At 44.8% G+C, this 11,999-nt stretch overlaps 1 protein-coding gene across 1 annotated transcript; it reads right to left on the bottom strand.

The window, feature by feature from the left end:
* Nucleotides 1–3,644: 3,644 nt before the first annotated feature.
* Nucleotides 3,645–4,571, bottom strand: LOC140128622 (olfactory receptor 10C1-like). The gene has a single exon (XM_072150320.1). The coding sequence runs from the start codon at nt 4,569–4,571 to the stop codon at nt 3,645–3,647; it is 927 nt and encodes a 308-aa protein (XP_072006421.1).
* Between the last annotated feature and the right edge of the window lie 7,428 nt (nt 4,572–11,999).

Below are 11,999 nucleotides of genomic sequence, written 5' to 3'. Positions count from 1 at the left end.
CCTTACCTAAGGTTCCTAGCTTGCTAGTCCTGCTCTTAGGTGATTTCTTCTGTTGACTTTTTGTGCTCCCTGGTATATGGGGCCATGGGGGACATTTACAATAGTTTTTTAGACTGTTTTTGCCATTTTTTTAGCGCAAAAATGTGGCGCAGATAGTTAATTTGGCATAATTTTGTGACTTTTTCTGGCGCACGTCAAAGTCCAGCACTTAGTGGTTTTGAGTGTCTGCCCCTTATCTGACACAGTGGGGCAGATTTACTTACCCGTCCCTGCGCAATCCCCAAGGTGCGTTCCCCGCTGAGAATTCACAGCTGACGCTATTCACTAAGATTGTGCACCCTGATCCTGCATGTGTCGCTTCCCCCGATCAGGTCCCCGGAGTTCACCTTCTTCTTCCTGGTACATGTAAGTGCATTGTCCGTGTATAATGTGCTGTGCGGGGAGTCACTAAGATTGTGCGCCCGATATCCTGCATGTGTCGTTCCCCCGATCAGGTCCCCGGAGTTCACCTTCTTCTTCCTGGTGCATGTAAGTGCATTGTCCGGGTATAATGCGCTGTGCGGGGAGCCACTAAGATCGTGCACCCGATATCCTGCATGTGCGCTTCCCCGCTCAGGTCCCTGGAGTTCACCTTCTTCTTCCTGGTGCATGTAAGTGCATTGTCCGTGTATAATGCGCTGTGCGGGGAGTCACTAAGATCCTGCGCCCGATATCCTGCATGTGTCGCTTCCCCGCTCAGGTCCCCGGAGTTCACCTTCTTCTTCCTGGTGCATGTAAGTGCATTGTCCGTGTATAATGCGCTGTGCGGGAGTCACTAAGATCATGCACCCGATATCCTGCATGTGTCGCTTCCCCGCTCAGGTCCCCGGAGTTCACCTTCTTCTTCCTGGTGCATGTAAGTGCATTGTCCGGGTATAATGCGCTGTGCAGGGAGTCACTAAGATCGTGCGCCCGATATCCTGCATGTGTCGCTTCCCCCGGTCAGGTCCCCGGAGTTCACCTTCTTCTTCCTGGTGCATGTAAGTGCATTGTCCGTATATAATGCGCTGTGCGGGGAGTCACTAAGATCCTGCGCCTGATATCCTGCATGTGTCGCTTCCCCTGATCAGGTCCCCGGAGTTCACCTTCTTCTTCCTGGTGTATGTAAGTGCATTGTCCGTGTATACTGCCCTGTGCGGGGAGTCACTAAGATCGTGCGCCCGATATCCTGCATGTGCTGCTTCCCCGCTCAGGTCCCTGGAGTTCACCTTCTTCTTCCTGGTGCATGTAAGTGCTTGGCTTGCAACTAGAGATGAGCGAGCACTAAAATGCTTGAGTGCTTGTTAATCGAGTCAAACTTTTTCCGATGCTCATATCACATTTGTATCTCATTGACCATGTTGTGCTTGATCAACTCTTGAGTACATATTCAAACCCAAATTAGAATATTGTAAATCCTTAATATTTAACACAATAGTACTCAAAAAACTTCTTAACTAACATTTCGTGAATGTTGTCATGGTTTTTTATGCATCCTCTTATCTTTCTAGGATGTGATGGTGCTCAGAATTGTGGGTGCAATTTTTCAAATTTTTATTAAAATTGCCAAAACCCATATTTACAGGCACCTGCTCAGTTTTTAAGTGACTTTGAGAGGGTAAAACCTCATAAATGATCCCAATTAAGAAACTTCACCCTTCAATGAATAAAAAACCAACTTTGAGAAGTTTGTTCAGTGTTTAACGGGGGATAAGAAAAAATGGAGGTGGAATTTACAATTTGTCATTTTTTTGGACAATAAATTCATTTTGGCCCAAAAAACATAAAATTCACAATGGATTAAATAACGAAAAGCTCCACAAAGTTTGATACCCAATTTCTCCCACGTGCTGATCCCCCATATGTGTTGGTAAACTGCTGTATGGACACAGCCGGGTATAGAAGGGAAGGAGGCGCCATGCAGAGCAGATTTGCATTGTCATATTTTACAGGCTATAAAATGTTAAAATTTTTTGTAATGTGGACATATGGGGGCTTATGTTTTCCGGTTTGAGAGTCACTTATCAGTTAGGGGGTTTAAATAACTAACTGATGAGATTTTCTTAACTCTTTCTTGGGGAGGAAAATAAAATCACTAATTCTGGTTTAGGGTTTTTAGTAGAGATGAGTGAGTATACTGCTCGGTGGAGTATTAGCATACTCGGACCGGCTTGTTACTCGGACGAGTATTTCCCCTGCTCGCGATCGAGCATTAAATTAAGTGAAGAACAGTGTTTTTATTGTTTAATAAAATATTCCAGATGTTTCCTGATGTTTTGCTTGTAAGAACACATTGAAATAACACTATTCTTCACTTTGCAGATGTTCCGAACATCTCCGAACCTAGCGGGAGACACGCGCGCACACCTGCAATGTGAAGAATAGTGTTATTTCAATGTGTTCTAACAAGCAAAACATCAGGAAACATCTGGAATATTTTATTAAGCACTGTTCTTTTACTGTTCTGTTTTAGCAAAAAAATGCTCGGGTCTCCCATTGACTTCAATGGGGCTCGTTATTCGAGACGAGCACTCGAGCATCGGGAAAAGTTTGTCTCGAATTACGTGCACCCGAGCATTTTAGTGATCGCTCATCTCAAGTTTTTAGCTTTTTTTGTTGGCTGTTTCTCATACCATAAAAAATATTCATTATGTTTATTCTATAGGTAACCATGATTACAGTCATACACTGTTTATGTAGCTTTTTATGGTTAACTTGTTTTGCAAAATATGGAACACATTTTTTGCATTCATTTATTTGTTTCTGCATTGCCGTGTTTTCAGGCATAACATTTTTATTTTTTTGTATATGTAGTTGTTTTCGGGCTTGTTTTTTTGGGACATGCTGTACTTTTTATTGGTATCATGTTGGGGTAAATTTTACTTTTTAAACACATTTTATTGTTTTTCTTATGTGGATGGATGTGAAAATATCAAAATTTTTACATTTTTTACGGCATTCACCACACGCTTACACGCTTTCAGTACCAATTTAGGTTCTTTTATATTCTTTTATTCTTTTATATTATATTTATATTATATTAATCTAAAGTGAATTGTAAACCTTGTTTATTTGAGTAGGATTCATTTTTTCATGTGCCACACTACATGACGTTATCGCAGGAAATTGCTAAACTCACAAGAAATTTGTCGACCTCCATAATAATTGTATGAACCTCCTGATAATTTTGGATCAATCAAAGGGCAAATCCAGTCTCAGATGTTGGTGTTCTATGTTTTATTGGTGTTCCCTGTTCACTTACCTATTCACATACACATACTCTTATTACTGCAGTGTGTAGTGTGCAGGTAGCACAAGATTCATGATTTTTGGCGCCCGTTCTTCATAAATCTTGCACCCACTGGTGGACCTTTAACATGGGGCAGGCCACACACTTCTGTTGGATGTTGCGTGTCAAATGTGGCCGACTGAGCAACGGAACGCCCCCTTCAGTGCAGAATTCTGTGTTGCATCAAATATCGTGCAGCATGTGCCACAGTTGTGTCTCGGACACTTCTTAACTCGTAAGTTGAAAGGGGTATAAGGAAATGGCTACAAGACTTTTTTTAGTAATTGGTGTGAGAATTTAAAAGTAAAATAACAGGAAATCCTGCCTCAGCGTCACTTCACCCTTTTATAGACATATTCATTTTATGAAAAGCTTCCTTAAAGTCCCTGTTCCTCAGGGTGTATATGATAGGGTTAAGAAGTGCAGTCAGCACAGTATACATCAAGGACAATACCTTATTTAGGTTCTGGGATTCTCCTCTTGTTGGAAAGATATAAACAATCATTATTGTTCCATAATATATGGAAACCACAGTGAGGTGGGAGCTACAGGTGGAGAAGGCTTTATGTCTTCCGGTGGTGGACGGGATCTTCAGGATGGTGAGGACAATGTACACATAGGACATTACTATTACTATAAAAGGTACAATGACATATAAAAATCCCAAAAAAACAATCTGTGTTTGAATTCTTGATGTATCTGAGCAGGAGAGCTGCAGGACTGGTTCTACATCACAGTAGAAATGGTCAATGATGTGTGGTCCACAGAAATGTAGACTATATATAGAAATAACATCCATCAACGTTACCATAAAACTCAACAACCAGATTATACTGATCAATATCATGCACAATTTATGACTCATGATGGAGTGATAACGGAGGGGGTTACAGATGGCCAAATACCGGTCATAGGACATCACCGACAGGAGAAGACATTCCGAAGATTCAGAGGCAGCAAAGAAAAAGTACTGAACAAAGCATCCGCTGAGAGTGATAGAACTTCCTCCATACAGGACAGTGTGAAGAAGGACGGGGACAATGTCTGTAGTCACCACAAGGTCACACAATGACAGCTGTGTAATGAAGAAGTACATGGGGGACTGAAGGGTTTTACTCACTAGATACAAGACCATGATAAGAAGGTTTCCTGATATTGTCATACAATATATAAGAACCAGGAGGGAGAAGAAGAGAAATGTGAAGTTCTGAAGATTAGGAAATCCCAGAAGGAAGATGGAGGTGATATTATTTGTCATGACCATCTGAAGAGCAGATAGGGATAATAATAATTACCAGAAGTACCTTATATTGACTGTCGTAACTTACCACGGTATAATATTGTGAAGGTATCCAGGATTAGCCATTGTCACCATGATCACTGTTATTCCTGGTTCATTGAAAGGATTGCATGATCACCAATTATAAATGTAGTTTTATGTAGATTTAAGACTAAGATGGGTTTTCACATGATATCTTGGGTTTCCCTCAAATAGTGCGTAATGAAGAAGTTCATGGGGACAGAAGGGTTTTCCTCACTAAATACAAGATTATGATAAGATGGTTTCCTGATAAAGTCCCACAGTATATAAAAACCAGGATGGAGAAGACTTGAGGTAGTGTAGGCTCTGGTCACAGACAGTGGGCCCTAATGCTAACCTACTTCCCTGCTTTCCCTTTCTACCGCCCAACCCCTCCTAAGCAGCGAGCGGAAATCTAGAATATGTTCTCTCCCTGCACCAAAGTTCAAAACACAGAGACAAAGACAGAACAAACAAACAGAGAAGAAAAGACTCCAGAGCAAGGGCACAATAAACAGGGCACACACAGTACAAAATCACAAAACAAAAGCATTGTCCAAATACAGGCAAAATGACAGGATAGCAGAATACAGAAATATACAATGTCACGATATCAGAGAGAATCCAGAAAGCATTGAACAAACTGTTGTTGGGCCTGAGCAGAGCTGCAGAGTGATGGCTGTGGTAAAAATTAATCAAAACAGTCAGTAAACATAAATCATTTTCCACACTAAGAAAGGCAGAGTTAAAACATAATTATGCATGTATTTATTGATTTTTTTTTTGTTAAAGACATTTATTACTAGACCACTTTATGGAGGGTTCATGTTTGATCAATTGGGTGCTACTGATGTGCATTATACAGACTGGGATGTTTGGGTTGTGATATTGTATGTTGTTTTGGATGTTCCACTAAAGCTCTGGATGGAGCTAGATTCAGTTCTATGGGACCTCCAGGACAGCTTAGAGGATAATGAATCCCAGAAGTTTTATTCTGCATGAGAAAGGTCAGGATTGTGTCACGGGTGCTCCTGTTACCCACATACCTCTCTGCGGTGCCTGTTCTCCCCGACTTCAATCACCTTTCCAAGCTCTCATCCCGGATTCCCTAGGGGACGGGGATGTGCGCGCTGGCAATCGTAAATTTAAAGGACCAGCGAACCACTGATTGGCGCTGACCACAATCCGCAATTGGCTAAAAGCCGGCTTCTCCCAGCAATGGACCCGAATAAGGTTCTGTTACCCAAACTGGTTGATCTTACCACCATTGTGGTCCAGCAGTCCCAACAGATTGCTATGCAAGGAGTACAGCTTGGACAAGTCACCGCCACTCAGCAACAGCATCAAATCCCTGCGGCCTCTCCTGCTACCCTGGTTTGGCTGCCTGCCGCTGAACCGAGACTTAGACTCTCTATGCCTACAAAGTATGATGTGGACCCCAAGTTGTGAAGGGGCTTTATCACTCAGGGCTCCCTGCATATTGAATTTATGATGTCTCAATCTGTCACTGAATGGTCCAAGGTGGCTTACTTCATCAGCCTCCTCTCCAGGAAGGCCCTGGCCTGGGTTATCCCTCTTTGGGACAGAGATGATCTGGTCACGGATACTCTCACAGCATTCCTTGTGGAATTCTGGTCCATTTTTGAGGAACCTGCATGAGCCTCTTCAGCTCAGTCTGCGCTGCTGAAGCTGCGCAGGTGACTATGCAGTTAAGTTCTGTACCCTGGCCTCTGAACTCACCTGAAACGATGTAGCCCTGACTGCGACCTTTAAAAAGGGACTTTCAGGTCAAGTCAAAGATGCATTGGCTCCACATGCCCTGCCGTCTACTCTAAATGGTCTCATCACTTTGGCCACTCAAATTGTGGTTCGGTTGCACTGAGGAGCATCCGCAAGCCTGGGTTTGATGTTTGCCTTGTTTGGCACCTGCCTTCCAAAGGCAGCTGCAGCCTCCAACCGTGATGTCTACAGAGGACCCAATTCAGGTGGACAGAACCCTATTCTCCCTCCAGGAATGCTCCAGACAACATCAGGAGGACCTCTTCCAGTATTGTGCAAGTCAGGAACTTTTCTTTGGGGCTTGTCCTGTTTGTCCCCAGTGTTTAGGAGACGCCAATCCCTAGGGTTCTTGGGAGAAGCATCCCTAGGTGCGAGCAAAGCTTCTCCACGCCTCAATATTCCCGTGCCCCTCAGCTTCAGCACTCAGCTTCACACAGCTTCAGCCTGATTCAGGTCACTGCATTTTTGGACTCCAGTTCTGCAGGGAACTTTGTGGATGCTTTTCTGGTCTCCCAGCATCACATCCTTGTGGTCCTCCTTGAGAAGCCTCTGGTCAGTGGACTCTCCAACTCGGTCTGGTACCTTACTGAGCCTTTTTCCTTACTGAGCTTTTCATAGAGACTGTCCTTCTACATGCTGCCACGTTCCACCTCATCTCTCCTGCTGGGCCTTCCATGGCTGCAGCTTCACGCGCCAATCCGTAACTGGAAGACGGGGGAGATTCTTCAATGGGGACCAGAGTGTCAGTCTCGCTGCATGGTGGTCTCCTCCATAACTCCCAAGCCTCTGGAGGGCCTACCAATGTGTTACCAGGACTTTGCTGATGTATTCTCCAAGAAACAAGCAGAGACTTTGCAGCCGAACTGTCCCTATGAGTGCCCTGTAGATCTGTTGTTGGGTGCTTCTCCTCCCCGTGGCCGGGTGTATCCGCTATCAGTTCCTGAGACTGCAGCAATCATAGTATATAAGGCCGGAAAAAGACGCAAGTCCATCAAGTCCAACCTTTAATGTTGGAATATATCCAAGAGAATCTGCAGAAAGGGTTTATACATAAACCCTCTTCTCTGGCTAGTGCAGGCTTCTTCATTGCAACCAAGAAGGATGGGTCACTCCGTCCATGCATTGATTATCGGGTTTTAATAATGTCACGGTTAAGAACCGCTATCCGTTGCCATTGATCACAGAGCTCTTTGACCACCTGCGCGGCTCCAAGGTCTTCTCCAAGCTGGACCTTCAGGGGCCTACAACCTCATCTGGATCCGCAGGGGTGACAAGTAGAAGCCTGCCTTTAACAATCATGATGGACATTCAAAGTACTTGGTTGATGCCATTCGGACTGTGTAATGCGAGAGCCGTATTTCAAGAATTCATCAACGCTATCTTGATGACATTCTGGTTTTCTCTAGGGACTATGAGTCCCACCAGTCCCACGTACGGCAAGTTCTTGGTCACCTCCGGGCCCCTCTATGCCAAGCTCGAGAAATGTCAATTTCACCAGTGGAGCCTTCCCTTCCTCGGATATATTATCTCCGACAGAGGCCTCCAAATGGATTATGCCAAGCTGTCTGCAGTTCTACAATGGCCACTTCCTGAGGGTCTATGTGCCATACAGAGGTTCCTGGGTTTTGCGAACTATTACCAGCGGGTTTTCCCGCAAGTTTCCACTCTTGTAGCACACCGAGAAGGGTGCCAATCCCCGCCTCTGGTCTTCGGCGGATGAAGAAGCCTTCTCAAGGTTTAAATCCACTTTTGCCTCAGCCCCAGTTCTCACTAGGCCTGATACTGAGAAGCCCTTTCTTCTGGCAGTTGATGCGTCCTCCGTAGGTGCAGGGGCGAACCCTCACTTGCGGGTTTTTCTCTAAGACTATTTCCTCTGCAGATAGGAATTACTCCATAGGAGATAGAGAACTTCTGGCCATCAAACTTTCCCTGGAAGAGTGGTTGGTTATTATCTGGAGGGAGCTCACCAACCGGTCTGCATATATACAGAAGATAAGAATCTCCTGTATCTCCAAACAGCTCAACGTCTCAACCCTAGACAAGCCTGTTGTTCACTTTTCTTTTCAAGCTTCAACCTTCTGATCTACTTTGGTCCTGCTGAGTAGAGTATCAAGGCTGATGCCCTTTCCCATCCCTCTGATGTCATTGGAGAGGAGCTGGTTCCTCGGAATATAATTTATCCTGAACAACTGGTTCTTGCTGCTCCGGTGGACCTTTGGTGGCTTCCCCCCATAAAGAAGTATGTCCAACCTGCACTGCGAAAGAGGATATTGACTTGGGGACATTGTCCGCATCTGGCAGGACACTCTGGAGTGCAACGCTCTTTGGCCCTCATCTCCCATTTCTACTGGTGACCTGACCTGGTAAAAGATGTCTGGGATTTCATGGGATCCTGCACCTCCTGTGCCCATAATAAGCCATCTCGCATGAAACCAGTTGGTCTGCTGCTGCCAATACCCAGTTGCCCATAGTCTCACTTTGTCATCTGGATGGTGACTGACCGATTTGCCAAGATGTCTCATTTTGTTTCACTTTTAGGTCTCCCGTCTGCTCCATGTATTGCCAGTTTGCTCTTTCATCACATTTTCCAGCTTCATGGACTTGCTCTACACATCGTTTCTAATCGAGGGGTTAAGTTTGTGTCTAAGTTCTGGTGATCCTTGTGTAACCAGCTGCAAGTGAATCTGGACTCTTCTTCAGCTTATCAGCCACAGTCGAATGGTCAAGTGGAAAGGATGAATCAAACTTTGGATTGTTGTCTCCGTCATTTCGTCTCTGCCCGTCAGGATGACTGGTCCAATCTGTTGCCTTGGGCAGAGTTGTCCTAAAACTCCCTGGACTCTGAGTCTGCTGCGGCAGCTCCTTTCTTTGTTGTCTATGGTCGAATTCCATGCCCAGCTGTTCCTCTTTCCATTCCCTTAGATGTCCCTGCGGTAGTATAGTTGGCCCGCACCAAGTTCCAAGCTGATAAAAAATGTAGGTCTCCTCCTTATCATCCAGATACTTCCGGCTGAAAATCCCTAGCTACAAGCTTGGACTATGTTTGCTGGGTCCTTTCAAGGTGGTGAAGCGCCTAAATCCTGTGGCGTATAAACTCCGTCTTCCTCCCACTATGTGCATCCTGAACTCCTTCCATGTCTCCCTCCTGAAACCTGTCATCATGAACCTCATCTCTCAGCAACCTCCTCCTGCTCCAGAGACTAGCTCCACTGATTTCTATGAGGTGAAATAGGTTCTGGACATGAAGACCGTGAGAGGTAAGTGGTTCTTCCTTGTTGACTGGAAGGGGTTCAGGCCTGAGGAGACATCCCGGGAGGATAACATTCTGGACCTTAGCCTCCTGAAAAGGTTTCTCCAGACCAAGAAGAGGGGGAGGCCGAAGAGGAATGTGGGTTGCAGGCACACCCGTGCCCCTCTCCGCAGCGCCTGCTCACCCGACTTCACTTACCCCTCCATGCTCCTGCTCCTGCCAGGGGATTTATAAATTTAAAGGGCCAGCGCAACACTGATTGGTGCTGGCCCCTTCCTGCAGTTGGTCAAAGCCCAGCTTCTCCCAGCATGCCCCCCAGGATCCCCATGCTTTATGCCTTCGAGAAAGCTTTGTCTTGTGCCTTGTGCCTGTGATTGGATTCCCCGTTGTTAACCCGGTCCTGTTCGCGTTTTCACTCCTCCGCTGCCAACCCTGACCTTTTGCTCCATCCCTGACCTCAAACTTGCCTTCTGACTTTGTACCTCGACCTTGGGTCTCACTGCGGAAAAGTCACACCTGTGGAACAACCTGGTGGTACCACAATGCAGCAACTCCAACCTGCTTTGCGGCAGGATCTGGTGAAAACCAGGTGCCACTTAGATTCCGGTCCCAGGTGTTGGCTTGTGTTATCGTCCACAGTGGCCCAGGGGTTCACTACCCCAGAAGCCTGACAGATTGTCAAGGCGCTTCTAAATCAAACTCCAAATGTATCCCCTATCATGTTAGATCTATAAAGATGAAAAAAAACTGTCGAAATTTGCACTAAAAAACTGTTGACACCACATTTATAAAGTTTTCTGACATTCCTCCGATTGTTTCGACAAAGGTCAAAATATAAAGGGGATCTATAAAGCAGTCTATAAAGGGGGCATGGCCTCATGTAAAAATTCTTTGCCCCAAAAATAATGTTGACCCAACAGAATTTTAGCGTACAATGGGCCACATTTATCACTTTTGTGCGCCTAAGTGTAGTATTTGCGCCTAAATTCTGGCGCACTGTTTTGCCAGAATTATCACAAGCTACAACCATCTGTGATAAGTTAATTTCCTGCCTCTTATTAATCATTTTACTTTAAAACAGTTTAGGCGCAATTTTGGCGCAGTTTCGGCGCAATGTTAGATTCAGGCACTTACATGTGATCCTGCTACAAGCTCCTCTCTGCTTCTCCCACAGCCCAGAATGAAGATAACACTCACAGCAGCACCCAGGTGTGTGACACCCAGCACCCAGTGATATCCTCAGCAGGGGCTTCTCCTGGAGGGGATCCCCCAGTGCTGGTCTCCTGCTGCACCCCTGTAATTCTGCACAGACACACTGGTGATACTGTGCAGAATTACATGGGGGACACTTGTATGTCGTATCTGCAACATTCTGCAAACTTCTGCAAAGTTCTCTTGCTCTTGCATTGAGCTCAAGAGTTAGTAGAATGTTTTGTAAATAGAAGGTGATGAACTGTTAATAGAGTGTACAGCTCCTGTCTGTAATGTATCTAATGTCTTTATTATCTGTACTAATGTCTGCAGTGCATGTAATGTCTGTATTATCTGTACTAGTGTCTGCAGTGTATCTAATGTCTTTATTATCTGTACTAGTGTCTGCAGTGTCTGTAATGTCTGTATTATCTGTACTAGTGTCTGCAGTGTATGTAATGTCTGTATTATCTGTACTAGTGTCTGCAGTGTATCTAATGTCTTTATTATCTGTACTAGTGTCTGCAGTGTCTGTAATGTCTGTATTATCTGTACTAGTGTCTGCAGTGTATGTAATGTCTGTATTATCTGTACTAGTGTCTGCAGTGTATGTAATGTCTGTATTATCTGTACTAGTGTCTGCAGAGCATCTAATGATCTGTATGATATGTTCTAGTGTCTGGCTGAGCTTTGCTTTTAGAAATGAGCTCTTCTGCAAAGGGGCTCAGTGCTTTCTTCTCAGTTAACGCCACCTTCGGGCTGGAGTGTTTTTGCGCCTGTTTTTGCGCCTAAATCAAAACGTTGCAAGTGATGAATATCATTAGGCGCAGCAAAACATCTGGATTGGTAAGATAGATGAGGGAAAGCTGGTTATTTTTACTGCGCGGCTAGTTTGGCGTTTAGTCGCAATAATGGCGCAAAAACGGTGCGCCTGAATGAAAAGGCACAAAAACAACAGAAAAATTTAGTGATACATGTGGCCCAATAGGAGGTGCAAAGTACAACTAGATAGTCTTAAACCACAACAGATTTATCATCCAGCAACAGACAGTTATATGACTCTTGTGTAGCACAGTTTCATAAATCTGCCCCATTATATTTATTGGTAGATGTAACGTCCGTGCCTAAATGTCGCACTATCCACAGTTTTGTATCCGATTCTGTACCTTTGC

Source organism: Engystomops pustulosus, chromosome 4 (assembly GCF_040894005.1).
Source record: "Engystomops pustulosus chromosome 4, aEngPut4.maternal, whole genome shotgun sequence".
Taxonomy (NCBI): domain Eukaryota; kingdom Metazoa; phylum Chordata; class Amphibia; order Anura; family Leptodactylidae; genus Engystomops; species Engystomops pustulosus.
Note: the sequence above shows the minus strand (reverse complement) of the source record. Positions and strands in the feature narration are given on the sequence as shown.

Bases quoted from the DNA above. Each gene is read 5' to 3' on its own strand.
- LOC140128622 (XM_072150320.1), bottom strand. From the start codon at position 4,571: ATGGTCATGACAAATAATATCACCTCCATCTTCCTTCTGGGATTTCCT.